Raw genomic sequence first — 26,354 nt, 5'->3', positions numbered from 1 at the left:
ACCATGTCAGACGAGTGGTCAGTTAAGGTGACTCCAATGGAGCAGCTGGTGGCGGTGGACACGGGCTGAACGCGGGAGAAGCATAACATGGGACGGACATGCATGGAAGTCGGCCAAAACGGATATTAAAATAAACGGACCACCATGACAACCTATACGACTCTCTGCCCGGAGAGTTGGGTCCCTTGCCAGGATTTGCACATCGACCCTGACAGGAAGGGCTTCCACATGTACACAGCAGGTCTGGCTCGACTCCATGTCCAGGCTCATGATCTGACCCCGAGCACTGCTGGTTCTACTGCACGGATCGCCTCTGCTGTCCCTCTGCTGTCCCACTGTTGTCCCTCTGCTGTCCCACTGTTGTCCCTCTGCTGTCCCTCTGCTGTCCCACTGCTGTCCCTCTGCTGTACCACTGTTGTCCCATAATTGGAAGACATTCTGCTGGACCAAGAATAATAGTATGTATGAAGTTGCATAGTAGTAGTAGTCGGAGTTGTAGTGGACTTTTTAACCTTGTGCTCTGCATTCGTCTGTGTTCACGTTGGACTGGCTAACTGATGTGTGGCTGGTCACTTCCTGGGTTGACACTCGGGCATAAAGGAAGCCTGTAAGGCACGTCTGTAATTGCACCGCACCATGAGCAAGGGACCGTTTGCCAATGGGCAGTGACCAATTCAATGTGTATACAGCGGTGATAAAACAGGGTCGGGGGGAAATGATCAGAGCAGACTATAAATGACCACATGGCTGGCCATGGATGCTTATCTAGCTGTAATGAACCATACCAAGAACCACAGCCATGTTCCCACTCTCTAGGTTTTGTTTTGTTATGTACCACACTCGCATACGGCTGCTCATCGTCGTTTCACTACTGTTCTATCTGCACCAACAACGTCAGGAGAACAACATCATACTATTGTGCACCTTGCACTTGATCCGATTCTGTGTTTTTAGTAGATAAACCTTAATAATGGCTCTCTTCATAACAGTCTGTTACATAGACAGCTAAATTAATATTATTATTAAGGTTTATCTACTAAAAGCACAGGGATCGGATGTGACGTTATGGCAGCATGCGTCTCCAAAGGGGCCGCTAGCGATGATGGTGATGTTCTCCTCTCGTGGTGTCACCAAGGGCTGTACCCCATTCAGAAAGTTCAAGAATGTCCAATTTGCCGATAATACGGGGTGACGAAAGGCAAGCTGCAAGTTACCGTGGGTCTAGCGGTGCTAACGGATCACCTCCCTTTTTCCCCTGCATTAACACAATTTTTTCGACTTTTTTCGAAGTTAAAACCGCCAACCCACTGTGGGTCGTTCCATTCGTTCCCCCTTTAAAATCACTTTATTATGGAGCTTGAATATCCAATATCTTTCCAGCTTGAAGTCCCTGTATATTCAGTCACTGTATCATGTTAAATTAGGTTATTTCAATGCAGATTAAACATTTTACAGTGATAGTGCGAATGACGGTTCAGCAAAAGTTTAACTTTTAGGGCACAGCCCTAGTTTGATCTGTGAGTGACTGCGGTGCTGAAGGATCCACCGTTTATCGTCTGCTGGCTCCGTTGACGAGGGAAGGTTTGTTCAAATCCCTCCTCTGCAAGTAAAAAAAACATTACAAATCTGTCCATGAATGGGTCGGAACAGAAAACTGGACCATGTTGCATCAACGACCGACGCGGACGAGTCCAGCAGTGCAGTACTGCCAAGAATAACACAGAGGCAGTTGGATAAACAAACATACAAATGAGGGATCGTCAGGATACTAAGGCCACGTTAATCTGCATGTGTGAATGTGACTGTGGGATATGTGTGTGTGTCAACAGAGAAATGGATGTGTTTGTGTGGGTGTACCGGGGGGGGGGGGGGGGGGGGGGTCTGTGTACGGGAGGAAGAGGCTGTGAAGAAGAGGATGGACTCAGAGAACAGAGGAGCGCTATATAGACAGAGTAGAGTGAGTCAGTGCCGGCTGCAGACTCTGTGCTTGCAACCGCCCCTCAAGGACCAGGCTATAGGGCCGCTGCTCCTGGCTTCACTTCGTAGGCTTCAACACTGTCTGTGTTGTATTTAAAATCCCTGTTTGTCAAAAGTATTACTCAATATTTCTGTTTTTGCTGTGTTTGGCCTGCATGGCCAGGACGTTCTTGTAGATGAGAATCTGTTCCACGTTATCTTTTTAAAAGACTGGTGAAATTAAGAAATATCACAATTTTGGAGAAGAAATTTGCCTGAAACAAAGTTTGCATTTCTACATGAGAACTACGCTTTAAGGTTTGTTTCAACATCGATGTGGGTTGTCTTAATCAGGGTAAGGGCTAACCCTATCTTGTGTACACACACGGTATATCTATAGAACAAACACTGAGCACTGCGTCTACACTCCATCTCACTGCGGTTGGATATCTCTGCAGTGATGCACTACAAAGCCATCACCCTAACATTCATTGCAACCGCTTGCATCATCCATCCACACTTAGTTCTCGGGATTTAGGAGTTGTCCTCATGTGGGTCATATGTTGTTTTGGAAGCCTAGTGTTGTAGAAACACCACATCATGAGTGTTGGTGATGGGGTCATTATAACATTGGGGATGCGTTAATGTGGAAACATTTCATGATGATAAAGTGCCTTGGGAAGAGTTGTTTTGATTACTGTCTAGGAAACAGGGTTACTATGGTAATGCAGAAAACATGTCTCCATGACACCTTCATTATTATTATTATCTTTTTTTTATGTAAGATTGTCTCTATTTCTCTTTTATTTCTGCCCTAATGTTTCTCCCTTTTTGTAATTATACACAAAGACAAATCAATCTTGACATAGGCCAAAGGGCTTTTTGTCAGCCTGTCAGAAATATGTAGATAAAGTCTTCACACGCGGCAACATGATACAGACCAACTCAAATGCATATATATTAAAAAAAGAATATATATATATATATACATCCATGGATTTAAAATATATATGGATTTGAAATATGAATATAACTATAATTAATTTATTATATTATACATAATTTACATCTGGGGTTTTTAACATGCAACGTTTTTAAGGACTGCAGAAGTATTTCAAAAACTCAAACTCTTATACCACAACTTTTGCATTTCTTGACCCCAATGGGTTCTGTTTGTTGTGTTGTAGCTGTCCCCGTCTCTCTGTGCCCTCTGGCCCATGTTAAAATCTCCATGGACAGTTGTGATGAGTCACCTTGCATGTCTGAGTAATTATATAGACCCTGTGGGGCATGCAGATGCATAGAGATGAAGACATTTCCTCATGCACAAGATATGTCCACATAATCCAAGACTATCCTCTAATTCTAAATGTTTTAAACATCAAGGGAGGTAGGTTGAGCATACAGCATGACTACCTTGATATACATCTTTAATGACTTGCCCTAGAAAGATAACTCTCTAGTCTAAAGGGTGTCAATATAACAAAACAACCCTGGTCCACGTTTGTTTGTGTACAAATATTCAGTACAGTACTGCCTGCAAACCAGTCAAGATTTATGATCATACTTATTGTTTTATAACTCAGTAAGAAGCTAGTTATTTTCCTTTGAACCAATAAAAGTAATATACATTCCATAAATAAATAATCTTGCTCTTTGCAGAAGATTAAAGCGCATATTTTACGATTTGACAGTTGTGTGAGGCATGGCATTCTGCGGCAACGCAATCAGCCTAGAGAACGCTATTCCTCCTCTCCACTTCACACTTTGTTGAACGTGTGTGTGTGTGTGTGTGTGTGTGTGTGTGTGTGTGTGTGTGTGTGTGTGTGTGTGTGTGTGTGTGTGTGTGTGTGTGTGTGTGTGTGTGTGTGTGTGTGTGTGTGTGTGTGTGTGTGTGTGTGTGTGTGTGTGGAAGCATCAGTAAATATTGGAGGTTAGGATTGACAACATCCAATATGTACTGATGACACAACATTAATCTATACATTTTTTTTTTTTATGAACTTCAATCACAACCAATGCCGGGGTGCATTGCAATATGCCAGGTGTAAAGCATCACTTGCTAATGGACACTAACACTGGAAAGGATGAATCATGATAGCGTTACGTTTCAAAGCCGAGGCCACCAGTGTTGAGAGAGACCACTCATTTGTGTTGACCCCTGCCTGATCTGGAGGGCAGGAAAGCAGCTATTCATATTCAACCAACGCATGGCTGTCTCCGAACAGATAATAGTTTATCTGGCTGTTTAATAGACATGAACCCCCTTAGGCTGGAGCAGAACGTCTAATGTGAAACTGATGCAATTGTGGCATTTACAACAAAGAAATTCTATATTGTCTAAGTATACTCACGTTACACTACATCTATCCAAAGCGGATCAAGTTAAATAAGGGAAAAATCAATTCAACTTGCGTGCTATTTTCACTCCATGTAGGCAGTATCCTCTGTCATCCAGGTATCAGCTCAAACAAAAATCCAAGTAAAGAAAAAACTATAAATCGTCAAAGTATTTCCACCAAAAAATGTAAAGTGACCTGCCGGCCATGACCTCCTTCTAATAATACGTTGGGTCGGTAGTAATGCTGTGAGTTCAAACCTCTCAACGGTTCAAACCTTTCATGTTCATCTTTATTTATTGGCACATCCTTTACCGGTACACACCTCTCTTGTCAGAACCAGCCCACGGTCTGAAATAGCACGAACGCCCACCACCTGGGCGCCCTTCATCCCTGTTACTTCAGCGTGTATCCGACTTGTCAAATTATGTTGTCCAAGAAGCTTGCTGCTTTTGTTCAAGTGACAAACCAGCAACTGGTATGTAATTACAAAATTACAACTAGTATGCAATTATCTAAATTACATGTATAAAGCTAAATATGGAAATCATTGCATCATCTATGCCAAAAGTCTCTCTCAGCCTATTCATATATATATGAATATTAATATATATTTATGTATGAATGTATGTTTATATATATGTATGTGTATAACATCTGAATCCCCTGACAGAGACGAATAAACCAGACATCAGGACGTCTATCTATCAATGGATTCATAATGACATTGGCACACACACACACACACACACACACACACACACACACACACACACACACACACACACACACACACACACACACACACACACACGTGTGCGCGTTGTCATTATGAATCCATTGATGGCTCATTTCTATGTCAGAGCTGCTTTCACCTTTTTAGAATAGAGATGTACTTCTTAATAACAAGGCAGCTCCTCTAATCATTTTCTTAAAAGGTTTATTTTCTGCTTGATCTTTTATGGATCATTAACTGGTGCCCAGATGAATAGGGGATGGCAGTACCTCCCTGCATTTAACCTAGGAACAAGACTGGTGACGTGACCGACCACCCCATGAGCCTCGGGCCCTGTCACCCACACACGGCTCCGCACAACATGCATGCAAACAGAGGCAACCACACACAGGAAGACACAGGCACACACACACACACACACACACACACATGAAGAAACACACACTCACACAAACACGAACGTGCATGAGCACACAAACAAAGACACAGACCTGTGCACGTGACACATTCACTTGCCTCTGATGCACACATAAACAAAGACATAGACCTGTGCACGTGACACATTCACTTGCCTCTGATGCACACATATGTTCGCACTCACAAATACACACTGCCCTGTCAATGCAAACGCACACGCAATGCAATTGCAATAGTAACATTTTCAGTGGCTTCGATAACTTTTTTCTCTCCTGGGACAGAAGCACCAGACAATTTAGCCTTTGCAAATGGCAAGGGATTCGTCTGATGTTCATAGATCAACAGACAAACCCCAAACAAACAAAATGGTTGTTGATTGAGACGAATAACCAGACAACCAGACTCCCAAATGTAGACCCATTTAGGAACTGTGTGTGTGTGTGTGTGTGTGTGTGTGTGTGTGTGTGTGTGTGTGTGTGTGTGTGTGTGTGTGTGTGTGTGTGTGTGTGTGTGTGTGTGTGTGTGTGTGTGTGTGTGTGTGTGTGTGTGTGTGTGTGAGCACTTTTCAGACATCATAGGCAACACAACAAATGAAGCCATGCATGATGCTGGGGGGCGAGGGGGCAATAGGACCATAGGGGCCCCATCCCCTAGACAGTGTGTGTGAGTGTGTGTGTGTGTGTGTGTCTGGTCAAACGGGCTGAAGGAGGTGTGCCTGTCGGGGGGTCAGATGTTAGATTTAATGGACTCTAGTGTCAGAGTCAGTCAGCCCAGCAGTCCATCACCGTGCAGCATGGTAACACGGCTCTCAGTTCTAACCGCCGGTAATGACATCATAAAAGACACTCTAATATGATGACCTCATCACGCACTGTACACAACCCACCGACGATTTCCGTTCACTTTTTGGTGCCGTTAAGCAAACCTTCTCCTGCACTGAATGGTGTTGACAACATGGTCAACTGGTTTTATAAATCTTTGCTAAAACTGGGTGGAAACAGTAACAGAGGTAAAAAAAAATAGACCTGACTTGCCGAACCAATCAAAAGTCTTGATGTGTGCTTGTAAACACTGTCGTTCCAGCACGTCTTTCTTGTCCTGGGATACAAATGTTTGAACCAAGTCGCTGGAGATCCTTCATAATTTCTCAGTGTGACAAAGTAATTGTCTATATCTTCAGTTTGTCTCACTATGAAGGACAACGGGGGGGAGAGAGCATCGTTTGCGGTAAGGCGTCGTTTTCTGTGAGGGGTGTAGGTCTGTTAGCGGGTGTTCCTGCCACCGTTCAAACAAATAACTCGCATTTAGCAATAACCAGACATTGATCAATTAGTACTTGCAACACGACCCCTTGTGTAACTATCATCAGGCCCTAGTTTGCTTTTCTGTGCACAAAGACATTTTTATTCGACACCTTCCCGAAAAGCTTTTTGTTCAGTTCTGGACAACAGCTGTGTCTATTGACTCGTTCACAACGTGATGTAGCAAATATAATGTGGACCTCATCAATTCATACATAGCCTATGTGCCCACAGGTTTGCCGCCCAGTTGGGTGTATGGCGCAGTGTGTGTGTTTGCACAACACTGAGCTCATTTCTGTTTGAGTCTCTGACTGGTTGACACAACATGATTATTTTCCTGCTGTTGTGTTTTGTTTGTGTAACCAGAACAACAAACAAACGGGAATGAAGAGGACTTGTCAGTCACATTGCTCCGGGGAACGAGCTAGGATGCATGCTTTTGAAGCGATACTTAATGCATGCATAAAAAAAGAACGGAAATAAGGCAAAGCATCGTGTGTCGGGGTCAGGAATATCAGCAACGATGAAGATTTACTGCTGAAAAGGAAAGAAAGAAAGAAGAAATGTTGAGAATCACACAGAGCATCGTTTTATTATGCATATATATATATCTATATATAGATACATATACTGTTATTGTCCATTAAGTGGAAACTTGACCTTGGCTTCATGGAAAACGTACAACACAACAACATGCTCTAAAAAGAGACTATTTTCAGACACCCATTGTTTAGACATCTACAACCATCTATCCAAGGTTAAGTGGGTAAGTGGGTTTTATCCTTTATTGCTATGTTGATATTTTTAATTACAACAGCTTGGTTTAGGCTGTTTCAGAAGAGCCATTATGCACACATCCTTAAGCACACGCATTTCAATACCATATTTGTTATTGCATATTGCCACATTTAAAGAAAGTCTTTACAGTTATTTAAAGATGTTCTTGTCCAGTTAGCTCACTATCTATTGCCCATTGAAGTAACATAATGGTGATGGAGCCTATGCAAGCCCGTGCGTGTTCAGCATTATGAATGTTTCAAACATGGCGCTATTCTCACCCTGTAGTCAAATCACAAGCGCCGCCCAGTTAGTGAAGCAACAGACTAGCAGTGGTAGTAGCGGTGTAGTGGCAAGCCGTGGAAGAGCTTAGAGATTGCTACTTTAAGGTGGGGAATTGTATCCTTTAGTAAAGGATGAACTAAAATACATCTTCTTGCCCGGTTCTCGCAGCAATGTATTGCTAACAAAACATTTTTCTTTGTGCGTTATCCCATGAGTCGCGTATTTGATAGCTTTTCATCTAGCTGGGAAACAAACAAATAAACTCATGTTTTTTAATGAGCTATGAGATGGAAAAAAGTAAATGTCTCCATGAATGTTAAACAACACGACTAAGATGAATAACACAATCCATGTAAATATAGCTTTTCTCTATAACATTGAATAAATTAGAGTATAAATTGGGAGCCTGCGCAAGATTGGCCTCACACAGGCATGAGCCCCTTGTAGTCGGCCCGTCTGCTTGCCGAACAGTCCTGCATGTGTTGACCACACGGTGATCTCCGTAACGGCCAGAGACGGCCTCTGACTGCCACAGAGAGCCTTCCACGCTGCTGCAGTCGTCCCACTGCTCGTGTCCCTGCCTGACGTCGGGGAGGTTGCCCTCTGCACTGAGTGGATGCTTTCTGAAGAGAGAAACTGATGTGGAAGTGACCGCTGATGAATCACGCATGACAACTGCGTGCCTGCGGGCCCCCCGCCGCCATGCACTCAGCAAACGTGTGTGTGTGTGTGTGTGTGTGTGTGTGTGTGTGTGTGTGTGTGTGTGTGTGTGTGTGTGTGTGTGTGTGTGTGTGTGTGTGTGTGTGTGTGTGTGTGTGTGTGTGTGTGTGTGTGTGTGTGTGTGTGTGTGTCCAACAGTGCACTGCACACAGTGCACAGTTCTTTGGGTGTACTAAGACTGCATTGAAGAGCAGAGGTCTTAAAAACATATGTTGTGTGTGGGAGTGTGTGTGTGTGTGTGGGGGGGGGGGATTTGCAAAAAACAAACACACATATCAAGTATGTTTCAAATGCAAATTTGCTTAGATTTGCAATAAATAGGCACACTCGAGATACATCTGTTGAAGTTAGTGTTTAACTATCATACAAACCTTGACTGAGAAAGCACAGTTTATACCTTTTTAAAATGCTATATTATTGTAGTATTGTGCAGAGTACACTTAAAAAGCAACTTGCAGGTTGGCACCCCCGGTTAAAAAATGTGGGGTGTAGGCTGTGTAGCAGATCATTAAAACAATATTCTTTTATGCTTAGACAGCTTAGCTCATTTTTGTAATGAAACACGCTGTTGCCGTGGTAAGACAAAGGCTAGAGTGGGCGGCTGGTGGAACCACAACGGCCAGAGCGTCACTACGGCCTGTGAATAAGATCCACATGGTACACAGCCATAGCATTTTGTTATAATGAATCAAATGTTACATCCGAGGGACGGCAACTATAAGAACAGGTTGGGGTTCTACTGTCCTTAGCTCTAGCGCCTGTCTTACCTCAAGTTCACAGTTAAGTAAAAAAAAATTGAAATATACATTTGTACAATCCATTTAATAAGCAGCTGATGCCAACCTGCAAGTTGCTCTTTAAAGGGTAATTTATGAACTTCAAGGCTCAGTTTCTTTGGTTGTTGCAATAGAAGAAGGCAGAAATGATGTCTACGGTGATGCAGAAGGTTACCTTTAGTTAAATTAAATCATGGGCAGCGAGACAGATTTTTTTTTATTTTTTTTTTTTTATGAGCAATTCTATTGCTCATCTCTATTGTTCATCTCTTACAGGTACGAGAAATCACTTTGTCTCTCCCCTTACCCAGACAGCAACTGCCCTACTAATAGAGAACAAACCCAGAAATTAAATTGTCCAATAAGGTAGAATCTTAGAAGTACCCCATCATATAGTCAGGTGATGTGCAGCCTTGCTTTACAAGCCTGGGCTATCAGCATTAAGTCAAGGTCAAGAGTAACTCTTGGCCATTTGTTCTGGGCCAATTTAACTAATGTAGCCTGCCACCGGGGCTAAATATGTTACATAAGTGGTTGTGTGGGCCATTCACTTAAGCAATGATGACTGAAGTCAAATCATTTGTTGGCAGTGTCTCCGTTTTTATTGGCCCTTCAAGGGCATGTTTTTTTTTTTTTTTGTTGTGGCCCCATTATAAGATCACATTGTAGATAGTTTGTCAGCACATACTTAGAAGCACTTAGTTAATATTTTTGTTTCAAATGTAATGGTCTTCAAAAGAACACCAATTCAGGAGTTGTTTGGTAGAGCAGAGGGATAATACTCAACATGCCTCGCCTCCTGTATGTAAAGAACCTCAATGAGGTTGCCGTGCGTTCTTCTTCCACACCCGTCTCTTGCTTGTGCCCACAAACCCTGTGAGGACTGCCTAGCACCAGAGAACGTCTAATAGGAAGAGAACCGGCCCTCTCTGGTGACGTCCGGTCTCTGAGCTGGTTGCGGTAACACATCTCTGTCTGTGTGAGGGCGCTGGCGGCCGAGGGCAGAATGAACGGGAGTCGACGGGTTTTCACCCTCAAATTACACTTTTCTCAGGGTCTCATTTTTTGTCAAGTAATTTGAGTCACATTCAAAAGGGGGGGGGGGGGGCTAAGATAATACACTCAGCTGAATATAGAATTTTTTAAGTTCACTTAAAGTTTACCATCATCATCAAAAAGATGATCACGTCACATATTTTCATACTGCCAGAGGAAGTTCTGAGTCACTTTGGCACTTCTGCACATATTATATATATATATATATATATATATATATATATATATATATATATACACACACTTCGACGGTATAATGTATATGATTCTGCTTTAGCTTCAGATGCCATCAAGAGGGTCTCTGGTCGTAATCAGTCGCAAGTCCGTCCCTGACCAATCAGCATTCATTAGCAGAATGCTAGCGTGTACGGCCAACAACGGCCCAAACTGTAAGAAATCGAAAGGACATGAGTACTCATTCATTCGACTTTTGAGCAATAATCTATATTGAACTTGCGGAATCTTGAAATGTGCAATATTTCAACGACCAGCAGGTGAAAGATACATTTAGCCGTCTAGCTCCATAGACCCCCATTCAATCTGCACTCGCCCGCAGAAATGGAGAATACTTCTGTTTAACAAAGAAGTCTAATTTGCCAAAAACAGTCACAAGAAAGCCAAATAGACCTCTCCAAAGCTTAGCTTACCTTTCTCAATTACGAAAGAATGGACCAATAAAGGTGCTTGACAATTTAAGAGCTATTATTTGAGTGTAATTGGTTAGAAATGACACAACCATCCGTCAGCTATTAGTGAGTGAAATGAGTTGTGAGATTATCTGTTTCGACATGACTGTGCCTGCATCTGTAAAAGCCAATTTAGATTTGAAACCCCTTACGGCTCATCTCTGACCTAAACTCATTCCCAGGGGTTCTCATCTCCCGACAGAACGCCTGGAACGGGGTGCTTCAAGTTACGTTATTGGTGAGAGAGATGGCTCCGGAGTGATATCTGTTTCAGTTCCATCATTTGAGAGGCAAGAGAGAGCCTCCCTCTCTCTTTCATAGAGGGATATCTGTGTCTGTCATATGTTTTGGATATTGCTTATTCAAATTATTTGCGCTCCAGTGTTGTGAAAAGAAATGTTAACATGCTTACACAGCTCAAAGGAAATTACCTTGCGGTGGAACGTGATAACACTTTAGGCCAGGACCCTCTTTCAGCCTATTTCTGACCAATAAGGGCATTTCTTCCCTGATTAGTTCGAGGAATCCATCTTGCCTGTAAATACCAGTTGTGTGAATTGAAACGTATTGCGGGAGGAGCAGATAGGTAGGGAATCTGTTTTTGGAAGTTTTCGTTCCACTATCTTGCTCTCTTTCGCCCTTTTCTGCTCTTTTTACATCTCCAAACCTTGTCTACAGCAAAAAAAACGAAGGTTACCAAAATAAGAGGTAACCCAAGACGATGAATACATTATGGAGTTTATTAAGCCAGAAAACACCACCTTCAACTCCACCAAGGTTTTTGCACATCTCTAAGCTATAGCCCTGGTACGGTTTGACGTAGTTGTGATTGTAGATCGACTGCACTGTACAGGTTAATCAGACCAAGGTCAGACGTGGAGGCTGCGAATGTTGTAGTCATATCTCAAAATCTTATTGATTATCCATCATCTTTTCCCTGAAGTCATATATGTTAGAACCCCGCCCCACCCCCCACCCTCACCCCCCCCCCCCCCCCCCCCCCCGATAGACAAATTGCAAGACCCACATGTATGTAGACCTAACATATCAGGCTTTGAATTATTGACTGTATGCAATCTAACCGGGGGGTTTCATTGCCGTTATCACTACAGCCAGTATTCTGTGTGCCTCTTTTAATGGAGGTTAAAAGCATCACATTTTAAGTATAATACGTTTCCTTTCCTCCGCTAGGGGTCTCTCGATCAAAGGCACAACAAAAGAGATAGTTTGATGATGTTGTGAAGCTGTGTGGGAATTCATGGTTGTTCCCCACCATCCTCACCACCGTTGCGTGTAAAATCTGAAGCGATACTCAGCTATAGAAATCGTGTTCATTGATGAGTTCATGTATTATTATTTTTATATGTTTTATTGACGTTTAGTCACGTTTATTCACGTTACGTCATTTCATTCTAATGATATAGCTGCCAGTAACATGCCGTGCACCACACATGGATCATATAAGAAAAGAATAGCCTCCAAAAGAGATTCCCGGGTCACCGTCGAGAAAAAAAAATAAAAAAGGTCCCCTTACCCCAACTTGTCATGGACATTGAAGACATAATGTAAAAACGATGGATTTCTCTGGGTTCGAACATTGCTAAAAAACAATTGGGACGTATATGACACAACATACCTTCAACACTTCACTGGTTGGTGTTTGAGACACATTATTAGGCGTGTGTCCTCCTTGAGTCCTCTCTCTCTCTCTCTCTCTCTCTCTCTCTCTCTCTCTCTCTCTCTCTCTCTCTCTCTCTCTCTCTCTCTCTCTCTCTCTCTCTCTCTCTCTCTCTCTCTCTCTCTCGTGGGAGACCTGTGTGGCTTCTCCTCATTACAGACAACCGATCACAGCTCCTGCAGGAACGCGCTGTAACGGCCCTGACCGCCTCTGCAGGCGTTGAGATGTCGCGCCTGAACGAACACACCTGCCAGTCAAATAGCTGATAGCAGGCAGGAGGCCCCCGCACCACCATCGGCGTCCGCGGCCGCCGATGTGGCGGCGTCATGGTCCTCCCGGAATGAACGGGATCATCCTCAGACCACTCACTGTGTTGTGAGATGAAATGTCAGTTCTGCTGTGCATGGTGAATTTAGGACATGACCAACCAACTTCTGGTCCTTTTTTTTTTTTGATGTCAAGCTTCTGCCCTGGATTCATTCTGGACTCAGAATACTGACATCACCAAATGTATTTTTGGACATTTTGGCCAACCTGCAGAAACCCTGATAAAGCCAGGCATGTTTCATTCTGGAATGCGTTTTTTCTGTATTGCGGAAAATGGATATGTAATGCATATATCCATAATCCTAATAATGAATATGATATCATCATTGTCATCATCTTCGTCGTCATCATCTGTGCATGTTGTCATCATATTATCATGATAATGATAATAATGAACAGGAATTAGTGGTGGTAACACATTTCCCTGTGACACAGCAGCGCTAGACTTGAGAAGCAACAAGTACACCACACACACTCACACACCAGCGACGTGACACAGCCAGCAGCAGGGAGCCAGCTCAGATGACAATGAGGTACCAGAAGCCACTGCATTGGCTGTAGAATTCATTATCTAGTTTAAATAAAAAGTGAGCGTGAGGATATTGTGAGATTGCAGTAATCACACTTAAACCGCCTTATATCGCATCAGTGTGACAGCCAGTGAGCTCAATGCAACGGGGCATGTAATCTACTGAATCACCCATTTGCGCAGCCTTCTTTGGCCCATGTGTCTTTCCGGCTTTCCAATTGATAGTAAAAAAAAAAAAAGGGCCTTGATAATCACAGAGGGATTTTCTGTTCTCTTTCTACCTGTGAGCTTCAACAGTCCCTGGATAATAGTCCTCCACATTGTTGACAGACTACACATACCAACTTTGTGGTTTGTAGTTTGAATTGATTTAGGATCCAGAAGATTCAGATGTTCTCATCTCACGACGGAACAAACAAGAAAGCCTAGTGGCTGCGCCATGAGCCACCCTGCCTCTCCTCCTGAACTGGAGGGGCGTTTCAATGGGAGCCAGCAGCTCTGCCCCAGAACTAAACAAACCTGAAAGCATTTTGTGAAGACGGGGTCAGAGGGTTCTCTCAAAGCTCATTGCTTTAAAATGTTTGGGTGTCAGGGACATGAGCGATTGGTCCTTTTAGGATTTGACATTACCAATTCATTGCTAACTTGTACAAAAGGGTGATTCTGACCTAAATTCCAAACTTACATAATAAAGGTGTTACATAACAATCTTGTTGAATATTACAGTAAGAGTTGGAGCCGCGGTCCTCTTGCCGGTTCTACAAAAAATATTTCTTCCTGTGGCTTCACATTATGTAAAATGAGTTCTTGTCATTGTTATACAATCATGTGCATTATAACCTCAATATGCTACAATGTTCAATCCTGCCATACAGCGTAGCCCCAGCCTGTACTAATCCTTCAGCTACTAACCTCCCCCTTTTCATCATATAATTAACGTCTACCTCCTAGCAATAGATTCAGACACTTTTTCACTCATTCATTTCATGTGATGAATATATCACAGATGTACATTGGCTGGGCAGTCGAGCAGCAGAATGAATCATACAGGGTGAGGGGCTGGACGTGGGGAAGGAACAGATAGACGGAGCCAGCATGAGGCTGCATGAGGCAGCATGAGGCAGCTCCTCAGTTGAATAGTTTAGATCATTTCGGTAATAAATTATGCAATTAGCTCATGAGTGAATATTACGGTGCATCAGTCAAGAAACTGCAAGCGAGAAGACATAAGACAAGAACAGTAATTGAGCACGGTCCATTGGATGCTCCACTACGGTGTGTGTGTGTGTATATATACTGGTGCAGATCTTCAGACATTAATATTTTTTTTACAAAGGAATAGCATCCATCCTGTTACAGGCAATTTTATATGAAACCAACACTCCAATATTGCCACCGTCTAAACACCTGATAAATAGGCCATGTGTGGCAGAGAGGGAGGGTTTGAGCGATGGCCCCAAGCTGTGGGACTCTCTTGTTTATGGTTGAAGCCACGGGAGACGCCCAGTAGGACTCCCAGCGCCGCGCAGTGGGACCACAGCTCTGGAAGGTAGCCAGCGTGGTTCCCATTTATCAGGCCCTTCATAACCGGGGGACTCATCCCCACACTGCATAAGTAACGGGAGGCTGTGGGGTCCGCCACTGTCCTCAATGTGTGACGTAGACTCAGAAGGCCACACCATTAAGGGCTATCACTGTCTAAATTAGTTTGAGTTACAGTTCTTTTTGTTGTATATTCAAAATAACTATACTCAAAATAAAGATTGATTTGTTTTGTTTGTTTAAAAAACGTCATTCTTTTTGTGTTCGACACTCCTACCTGGAACATAAAGAGTAATTCAATTGAAAATCTAAGCATATGCATCTTGAGATTGACATAGGACGAGTGTAGATAGTCTTTGCCCGAGGTGGAGAGGGATCTTATGTGGTGAGATGACAAAATATATTGTAAACAAACAATTCAAGTGAACTGTTCTGTTTTTAGGCAACTGGCCAATTTCTACCCAACAGATGCCAAATACATCTAATTGCAAAAAGGAAACCAGCTGGGACTTGTTTGTGAATTAGTTGTGGCTTTTATCAGAATTCTCCATATATATTGGCATGTTCATGCCACTTTATGGTATGCATATTTTGTTGAAATATGGCATAAAGAGGTTTTACCTTCAGAGATCCCAATTTATTGGAATTAGTTAAAATAAAATAAAATCCACAATGTCATCGATATAAGATTTTAACATTATTATAAGTATTATCCTGAGGAAAGCGCAATTTCCTCTTGAGACCTGAAATCATTCATCCATTGTCCCCTCTCTGTAACTTTGGCCGATCTCAGTTATGTAGCTTGTTAACTGCAGCCCGTCCTGATGCCTTTTGTGTTCAGTTGCCCTGATGGCATTGGTTAAGACGAAAACCAATTATCTCTTAGCTCAAATTGTTTCTAAACCAACGTCAATGTTATGACAACTCATTCACCGCTCACTAGTGCCCTGAAGGGAGATTGTTTTAGCGTGTGTGTGTGTTTGATGAGGCCCTGGGATACAAGCTGCTTCATTAATAATTAGAAGTATTCACAATACTAATTGGATAGGATCTATTGGAACAATACTCTAATGGACGTGCTTGCGGGAGGCTCATGGAAAAGGACTTCCGTGTTGAGCCGGCCAATCTTCTCTCCGCTGTTCGCCACCAGTACTGATTGTTGTATTATATTGGTCCGTAGCTCTAAATTAACCTCGGAGGGAAATTGAGCGATGGCTTTTTGAAATTTTTTTTTTTAGGTTATTGAATTCACTGGTCCACAATTGGATATTTTATCAGTCATTCCTATACTTGAATTACAGATCCGCTTTTTTTTTTTTTTATCCGTTCACATGACTTACCCCTAATTAACAGGTACAGCAGTCTGCACATTATTGCCCACGTTGCATTTAGTTAAACCCTGAGAAACAGTGCAGTGATAAGAGAAAGAGTATTAAAATATAGCTTACATGGTGTGGAGATAGTGGGGAGTGGGGAGCTGAAGCAGTGGCTGTGTAGGGAGGATTATAATGGCTCCACTAATCCACTCGCTCTGTTTGGTGGCCCCTCAGTAAATGTAGAAGTCTGGTTTAAGACAGGAGTGGGGGGGCTGGTGAACTCATTAAGGAAAACATCTGAAATGTATAATTGGCAAGAAATGTGGGGGCCAAAAATATCATGTGCTGGAGAAATGAGGGAGGAAAGTTTTAAGCTTCAAGTATACTTCTGATGTCGAATAGGTACTCTGGTACTAGGTGTGGGTCTACTCCAGATGCATTCGTGGTTGTGCGTGCTATTTCACCCGATGTGCTGCAATGTCATTTTTTAAATACATCTTGAATTGATCTTCTTTTTAATTAAGCTGTAGCTTAGTCTCATTCACACTCTTATCAAGTACCAAATGAAATCCCACCGTACCTAATACCAACACCTTATCCCACCATAGTATCCATAGATACTAATGTGAATGCTCTTCATAGACTCTGAATGCTCTTCATAGACTCTGAATGCTCTTCATAGACTCTGAATGCTCTTCATAGACTCTCAATGCTCTTCATAGACTCTCAATTCTCTTCATAGACTCTGAATGCTCTTTCAGAGATGGACTCTGAATGCTCTTCCGTTGATAGACTCTGAATCCGCTTCTACATACGGTAGATACTGAATGCTCTTCCAAAGATGGACTTTGGATGCTCAGTCAGAGATAGACTGAATGCTCTGTCAGAGATATACTCTGTCTTCATGATTTGACACATCCGTCCCACTGGATGAATCTCTGATGTTACTCGTACTCAATACTAATACTTTGCTGGTTCCCACCATTATAGAGTAAACAAGTTATGAAGCACATCTTATATTGAATGTCCTCATGTTCCGTGTCGTTAGACAACAAAAATAAACATCTGTATGTCTCACCCTTTTGTCAAATTGTCAAATGTTTTTTAACAGCCCTTTGCTATTTTTTTACAGTAATCACACTCTCTGTGCGTGTGTGTGTCTCTCTCTCTCTCTCTCTCTCTCTCTCTCTCTCTCTCTCTCTCTCTCTCTCTCTCTCTCTCTCTCTCTCTCTCTCTCTCTCTCTCTCTCTCTCTCTCTCTCTCTCTCTCTCTTCCAGGCTCAGTGTCTCTCAGTGTATTACTGGTATCCATTGCGCTGACAGTCTGTGCCGTTTGGCTCATAGCTCTATGTGGTGTCTGCAACTGGTGTCAACGTAAATTGGTGAGTAACAATGTGCATTGGCTTGTCTATGCAGTGTGTGTTTGTGTGTATATATGTATTATATTATACAATATGTGATTACCCTTAATCAATATGCAGCAACAGCAGAATATAGATAATATTTACACTCATAAAGGTCATACTTGAGAAACTAATTAGAGGAAATGTTCTTAATATACAGTTGTCGGCCATGTCAGAGGCTAATGGATGAGTGTGTGTATGTGTGCCGGCAACATTAATTTAAATTCAAATTATAGCCCTGGCGCATTATGAAAAATGCCATGCCATGATATTTAGGCTGAAAGAGATTTCCTCTCCACTAATGCGTTATTTTACCAGTGTCAGGTGGCTCGAGGATTGGATGCCCTTGGACGTGTGCCTTAGTGATGGCTTGTGTGCGGGCGGTGATGGTGCATGCATAATATAGGGGGGAGGATAAACATGTGAAGCTACTGTACACGGAGGGCCTCGGTGGGTGAACAGGAGCGGAATCAACTAGCAGGTTATGTAAACATGGCATCACACACACACACGCGCGTGCGCGCGACATGCTGCTCCTAGCCAGGCCCCCAGCCCCCCAGCACCCCAGCCCCCCAGCCCCCAATGCCCAGCCCATCAGCCCCCCAGCCCCCCAGCCCCCAGTGCCCAGCCCCCCAGGCCCTCAGCCCCCCAGCCCATCAGCCCCCCAGCCCCCCTGCCCCCACTCCAGCCCCCATCAGCCGATCGTCATGATGCTAATGAGAGCCCACCTCCCGGCTGTGCAACTGTAATTATTCCCATACGTTCCGATGGGCTTGCTTTCACCACACAAGTACTGTGGAGTAGTGTAATGTTTATTTTCTCTCTCTCTCTCTCTCTCTTTTCCACCATCTCAATCTCTCCCTCTTTATCCTAGGGGCTTGCTCACAGTCCCCCTTCCACTATGCCCCGCACCCAGTGCTCGAGCTAGTGGTCGCAGTCCGTCCTGCAACAACAGACGAGTTGGGTGAACAGTCAGGGGAACAGCCGTTTCGTTTTTTGATCTTCCCTAGAGAAGCGTAGCACAGAAGCGCAGCATCATCCCCACGGCGTCTTAATACGTCCAGGAAATGAAATATGCTCTCTTATCACGGTGTCTGTGAAGTGACAGAGGAGCGCTGTTTGCGGTGTCCTCGTTGGACGGATCAATTAGCCTATCAGCCCTGGCTTATCGATGTTTGCCCCGCCGCTATCTTGCGTCTGCGTCCTCCCCCCCGTGTTGATGATGTCATTCTGTGTGCTGGTGCGCGCTCGTTATACGCCAACAGTCTGGTCTGCATTTGTCCTCTGCCCACTTTATCTCCTCGTCCTTGTCACAATGCCGCTGATGTATTCCTACCACCACCACCACCACCACCACCACCCTCACCACCACCACCACCCTCTCGCAGGTGTTTCTCGTGGTCTCGCTCTACTCTAACCTAAGTCTCTCCTTCCCCTACTTCAAACCTACGTCACGACAATTGAATGTGCTTGAATGCGTCCAGCAAAGCTGTATAGTTTTGTCGCTATCCGTGACACAATAACAATACATATTCGATGTATGGAATAAGAATCTGTAAGAATCTATAGGAATACATAATAATACATATTCCGTCTGTAGAATAAGAATCTATAAGAATACATAAGAATACATATTCCATTTGGGGAATCAGGATCTCAGCAGAATCGATTCAAGTTGATCCGGAGGGGGGTTGGTGTAGAATACAATAATGTTGCTGCCTTCAAAGTAAGCCCTATTTTTCTAAGATACCAGATGACCATACTGAGAGAGCCGTGTGATGAAGATTAAGATGTCAGGTTTTGGAGACAGCTCCCACACTATGGGGCAGCTTCGTGGGGGAGCAGAAGGGGGGGGTGGACAGTAGGAGGGGTAGGGAGAGGGTGCGAGAGAGAGCGAGAGAGACAGAGAGAGAGAGAGAGAGAGCGAGAGAGACAGAGAGAGGAAGCAGATGGTGGAGAGGCATTTGCTGGTAGAGGAGTGGATCTAGACAGGAAGAGGGGAGAGTGTGGAGGGGAGCTGGTGTTGAGCATCTCATTTGTGAGTACTGATGACAACGGGAGCTAGAAGTGCCCACTGGAGGATACAGCAGGGTAGAGGAAAGGGGGGGGGAGGAAGGAGGGGGTAGATTTCATGGTTCGCTTACTCCATCCCGCGCCCTCCCATTTCTCTTCAACAACAACAACCTCCACCGCCCATCCCGTGTCACACGACCCCCCCCCCCCCCCCCCCCCCCAGCACCCCACCCCACCCCAATCTCTCTCACCCACCCTCTCTCCCCCCTCCCCCTCCCTCTCTCTCTCTCTCTGTCTCTCTGTCTCTCTAATGCTCTCTCCCTCTCTCTCTCCCTCTCGCTCCATCTCTGTGCTTCTTGCTCCATCTAATGCATATACACACAACACACCCACCCAGCACCCACCACCTCTGCCACCAGCTTAACTAACCCCATCCGGATGATTCCGTGTCAAACCCTCTTCTTTTCTGCAGCTTGTGCTTTTTTATCCATCCTCCTCCTCCTCCTACTCCGCCATAATTGCTGTTTTTTTTAGCTCCACTGTGTTTCTTGCCTTCCTTCGCATTTCTGTAGCTTTGACCCCTTTTTTTTTTCTCTCTCTCTCTCTCTCTCTCTCTCTCTCTCTCTCTCTCTCTCTCTTCTCCATCTCTCTCTATCTCCCTCTCTAGCTCTCTCTCTCTGGTTCTCACTGTCTCTCTCTCTCTCTCTCTCTTTCTCTCTCTCTCTGTCTCGGCCTATGTTTCTGTCTCTCTGTCTCTGTCGCTCCAGCCTACCAATGCTGTGTGTTCTCTCTCTCTCTTCTGCTTCCCATTCTCTTGAAGATTTTATGATTCTCTACTTAAATAATACATGAGCTGCACTTGATAGCAAATTTTTGTGCGTGTGCGTGTGCGCGGGTCTTAGTTTAATTGAGCTTGTAACCTCGCTCGGATTTGAAAATCTGTTTTTCTAATTTATGATGTTGTGATCAATATGTGCTATTATAAAAGCCTTCAAGCTGATAAATTGTGCACCTGTAAGGCATCACAAGTACATGAGTACTACGTCCTCCCGTCATCTCCAGCCAGAAGATTCACACAGGAACAGAAGAAATGCATTATCTATGCATTATCTAATGCTTCTCAAACTTTAGCATTCCAAACGTTTAATATTCCAACGTGCACACGCCGTGGTTCCCCTGAGGAACATGCCTTTCCTTACCTGCTCAACTTGCCGATAACATAAAAGCTTCCGCAGGCTGTAAAACACGAAGCACCCTTTTTTTCCAAACATAGAACCTCTACACATAACCGATAATGATGCTTAGAAACGTAAAAGAAGTGGGCAAAAACGCTGATTGCAACTACAAAAAAGCCGCCTCCAGCTGCTATAAATTTGTTAGGTGCGATCGGGACCTTGCCTGGAATAAGAGCATCAGCGTGATGACTAAATAAATAAATACATAAAACAGGAGATGGTCGACTTAAGACTCCGAACTAAAGCTCACCAGCCTGGTTGTCTGTTCTAGTAACAGAAAGTGGTGAAGGCTGTCCACTAGCGCACTGTGTGTGCACAGTATTCATGTCCATTGTTTCCATCAGCCTTCGCCTTTGCAGGAGTGTGACGGACCGCACTGGGAGCGTGTTGCTGGGTTTCCAGTGTGCTGAGAGCCTCTTTATGAGGCTGGGAGCTGTCGCCAACCAGGCCAAACTCTCCCGGCCAAACTCCATAATTCTTTTTCTCTTTTGAAGCGCTTCTCTTCTCTTTCTCTTTCTGTCTCTTTCTGCTTCTTTCTGTTTCTTTCTCTGTTTCTTTCTCTTTCTTTGTTTCTTTGTTTCTTTCTCTTTCTTACTCTTTCTCTCTCTCTCTCTTTCTTTCTCTTTCTCTTTCTTACTCTTCCTCTCTCTATCTCTTTCTCTTCATAGGGGAAGAGGAATAAGCCCAGTATGGAGGCTGCCAGCTCCCCAGAGTCTGTGAGGGGTCGCGGGGAGAATAAAGCCATCAAGTAGGTATGAGGTACCAGGTACATGGTACATGGTACATGGTACCAGGTACAGTACTGTACATGGTACAGTATGAGCCAAGTTAACCCTTCAGTATAGTGACATCTTCCCACTTCAACAAGTCATGTTGTTGGTATATGTAATGACAATAATGTAACGTCAATGTCAGACATGATCAGCTCACTAAAGTTAACAGAAAAAATAGGATGCAGTGTGAATGAATATATATATATATAAAGTACCTTTAGTGTACTAGCACAGTACTTGTATTGTACACCTTCTGTTTTACACAACAAACCAACAACCAGAACAGACCAAAGAACACGTGACGTGGGCCTGTTCACCGAGGTGTCATCACAGGACAAAGACAGCTGTAGCTCACAACACTAATTGTGGGTCTGCTGATTATATGTATCAGGGCACATGGTCCATGTCAATGTGTAATGTAGTCTGCTGCCCGCTACGTTAAAGCAGCAGACAGCATGCTGTGTGTTATGAGTGACAGCTATGTTTGTCCTACGACGACACCTCTGTGAAAGGGAATATTTTAATTACGTTTGTTATGTTTTTTTTGTTTTTGATAGTGCTCTATATATGTGTGCTTTACTTCATTGTTTTTCTATGTGGCCTTTTCTCTTTTTATAGCCCATGCCTGTCCTGTTTTCATGGATGAGTACCTTCCACTATAGCTAAGCAATTCCTTGTTTTGCTGGGTGTTTTTTCTTCTTACCTATTTTCCTTCCTTTCTCCCGTCTACACAGTCTATCTTTGCTTTTATGTTCTTCTTACTGTAAGGATTTATGCATCTTCTCGGGACTGAAAGCAAGTAGTACAGTGTACAAATATGTTTGTATTGTGTATGACGATAATAATATTCCCACCACATGCTGTTGTTGTTGTTGCTGCTGATCTTGTTCAATGTTGTTTGGACATTATATCCCTAAATATCCACGTTCCTATATCTGTATACAGTATGAGCAGGACTATTATTGTGTTAGGATTGTGTTAGGAGTATTGCACCAGGTCTCCTAACAGGCTGTCCTGGATATCCGGGAACGACATACAAATCCAAAAGATGATGACATGGATTGTTCTGCTTTGCTCGCAATTCGCAGTTTTCCTCTCCCAGTCACAGGTGTGAACACTTTTTGCCGTTTTCGTGTTTTCGTGTTGCAGTGCTTACTCTGCTGTGCTTCTCCCTTTGGCCACAGCGATTTAGACAGAGACTTCTGGAATAACAACGACAGCAGCAATGTACAGCAGAGGTGGAGCTCCTACCCGCCGAAGGAGTTCCTCTTAAACATGTCTCCGTACGCCCCCTATGGAGACCCTCGCCTCACGCCCAAGTGAGTCTCAGTCACGGCTGGTAAGGGACCCCTCTACCTGGGCAGGGCGGTAGCGAATGGTGGCCTACATGATCAGGCTTGCTGAAATTAGCTGATCTGCTGCTGCACTAAAATGCATCGTTTTTGCATTTAATCCAACATTACCAAAACAAAAATACACACACACACACCCGCACACACACACCGGAAAATAGTGAGATGTCCTCGGTATCGGCTGTATGAGTTTCCCAACAAACAGCCACGTAGCTATGCTCCTGCATAAGCCTTGTAAAAGAGGAAAAGCACAACGGTTGTAAAAGATCCCATTAAGTAGCGTGAGGCAATACCGAGGCATTCTTTTGTAACTTTATCTTATTTCTTTTTTGGAAGGCTTTGGCTCTAATTGGCAGGGGTCTTAATGTTTTCTTGGCCTGTCCAGGTCTAGATAGTGTTTAATATGCGTTAGGGCCAGGCGAGGTTTTATAGAGACGTGTATTGCAATTGGGAATTCTGCCAGCATTTTTTTGTAAAGAATGCTGGCCTGTCTTTGGATTGTATAATTGTTGAGCATCGCCAAGCAATCCCTCGTAGTACCGCACCGTGTTTTGCGTTCCCAATCAAAGGAAAACGATGTTGTCAAATAACAAATCCTGGTACAGTTGCCACTACGATATTCAGAACAGTGAACATCACAACACACTTGTTGACTCCTTCCCCAGGGAGTCAAAGGTCCGATTGCCCCATTCTCTACAGCCCTGCCAGCCTTATCAAGCCCACTAACTTTTAACCTGCACCTGCAGCCCATGGCGCGTTGCCATGGAGACGGGCAACCCTCTCTGAAAGCAAGCCTGTGAAGTATACGCCACGCTTGTAGCTCTTCTCCACACTCCCCCCCGCCCCCCCGCCCCCCCCCCCGCCCCCAGGCATACAGCTGTTAAGGGCTGCTTATTGGCCATCAGTCACTCAGGACTGCAAGCTGGTCACCAACCACTGAGGCCTGCCACATGGCCACCAGTCACTCAGGCCTGCTCACTGTGGCCACCAGAAGCCTAAGGCTAGCTGATTACAAGCCGCTAAGGCCTGCTAACTGGTCACCAGATGCTAAGGCCTGCTAACTGGCTACCAGATGCTAAGGCCTGCTAACTGGTCACCAGATGCTAAGGCCTGCTAACTGGCTACCAGATGCTAAGGCCTGCTAACTGGTCACCAGATGCTAAGGCCTGCTAACTGGCCACCAGATGCTAAGGCCTGCTAACTGGCTACCAGATGCTAAGGCCTGCTAACTGGCTACCAGATGCTAAGGCCTGCTAACTGGTCACCAGATGCTAAGGCCTGCTAACTGGCCACCACCATGGCTTGCAAAGAGAGGGTTGGCCGTTGGGTTCTCTTGTCTTGTCTTTATGTGCTTCATGGTTGCTGGTGTGGCGGGGTTCTGAGATCCTACTGTGTCTTTGTGTGTGTGTGTGTGTGCGTGTGTGTGTGTGTGTGTGTGTGTGTGTCTGGTCTGGTTGTAAACGCATTACATTGCGATATTGTGTGTCATTGTCTGGTTTCCACCCCTTGCTCATCGAATTCTCCAATCATTTTCCATTTTTTTGTGCGCGTCATGTTTTCGTTCCGTGCCTCCCTGCCCGCCGCAGTAACGCTAGCGCTAGGAGACCTAGCCTCACCACCATGCGTTGTAGGTCTAAATCCTGAGTTGTCCTACTTCTGCAGCCCATCGCCCATAGAAGAAGATATAGCCGTATGTGTTTCAGTGGCCAAGGTGCTATTATCCTTCCCTGTAGTGCTTTAAGTGATATGGATTAGGGTTGCCTGATTTTATTAAGCCGTACAATTGAGGTATTGTTTTTTACTCATCGTGAGATGAAAACATCCATACTGTATTAGATTCTACTTCTTTTATCTCTTATTGATTTTTTTTTTTTGTGGGGAAGGCTGACAAAAGGATACAAGTTTTATACCGGTTGACAACATAAGATTATAATTATTGTATTATTCTTCCTAGGGAAGTACAAATATAGCCCTCAACGTATGACCAGATTCTGTCCTCTCTCTAACAAACAGAATCACACAAAGCCAAACTTGCCATTTCCCTCTCCTGGCACCTTACCAATGTGTTAAATTGCCCCTAAGCCTGGAGACCTATCCCATGAAACCTAATTAGTCCAGTCTCCCAGGTAACCTCCACTCATGTTTAATGTTCATCACTCTGCAGCTGAATGTCCCCCCACCCACGCACTACGCATCCGGCGGTCGCTGTGTGACTATGTTGTGGAGAATGTCCTGGTCTGCTGCCCTTGTCTCGTCACTCGGCCCACCGGGGATGTCTGTCACCGTGACGTCTAGGTTGCCTCACACAGGGGTGTGTGTGTGAGGGCCACGTGATGGGGGAATATGTGTTTGACGAAAATTGAAAGTTAAACTTAATCCATCGTGGGGGGGAAAGTGTGTAAAGGTTCCACATAGGTTTTCTACCGTAAATCTATCGTAAAAGTTTGGCTTTAACCAGCTTAACCTGTGCCAGAGGTAGCTTCTCTGTGTATTTCCACTCTCTGATCTCTTTGCAAGCGGTGATTTAAGAGCTCTCCTGTTGTCTCTATAAAGCATCCACTGAGTGCTTCTCTTTGTCTCTTGCTAACCTCTCACATAACAGTTTTTTTTTTTTATCTCTCTAACAATTTCTCTCTACCTCTTCCTCTCTGTCACTGTACCTCGCCCTGTCTGTCACTGTACCACTTCCTGTCTGTCTCTGTACCACTTCCTGTCTGTCTCTGTACCACTTTCTTCCTGTCTCTGTACTACTTCCTTTTTGCCTCCTGTACTACTTCCTGTCTGGTTTTGAACCACTCCCTGTCTGTCTCTGTACCACTTCCTGTTCGTCTCTGTACTGATTTCTGCCTGTCTCTGTACTACTTCCTGTCTGGTTCTGAATCACTCCCTCGCCGGCTCTGACCACTTCCCGTTCATCTCTGTCCAACTCCCCCTCTGTCTCTGTACGTTTTTCTGTCGGTCTCTATATCACTTCCTGTCGGTCTCTGTACCCCCTTCCTGTCTGTCTCTGTACTGCATCTCTATACCTGTCTGTCCTTCTCAACGTCCTCTGCCTATCTCCTCCTTGCCTTGTTTTGTTCCCCCACTGTTTTTGTTCCTACCTGTTGTTGTTGTTGTTGTTGTCGTCGTCGTCGTTCT

At 44.2% G+C, this 26,354-nt stretch overlaps 1 protein-coding gene across 1 annotated transcript in view; it reads left to right on the top strand.

Annotated features, from left to right (window-relative positions):
- Positions 1 to 26,354, top strand: part of LOC311356606 (uncharacterized protein) — a gene marked incomplete at its 3' end in the record, with an annotated part of 42,018 nt that overhangs the window by 7,821 nt on the left and 7,843 nt on the right. Inside the window, exons 2-4 of the mRNA XM_084476387.1 lie at positions 17,719 to 17,822; positions 21,760 to 21,839; positions 23,049 to 23,183. Coding sequence (XP_084332513.1) covers positions 17,719 to 17,822; positions 21,760 to 21,839; positions 23,049 to 23,183 — 319 coding nt within the window. The remainder of the gene's footprint in view (positions 1 to 17,718; positions 17,823 to 21,759; positions 21,840 to 23,048; positions 23,184 to 26,354) is intronic.

This window comes from Micromesistius poutassou (assembly GCF_964030765.1).
Source record: "Micromesistius poutassou genome assembly, chromosome: 12".
Classification (NCBI taxonomy): domain Eukaryota; kingdom Metazoa; phylum Chordata; class Actinopteri; order Gadiformes; family Gadidae; genus Micromesistius; species Micromesistius poutassou.
This window is presented reverse-complemented; position numbering and strand designations above follow the sequence as displayed.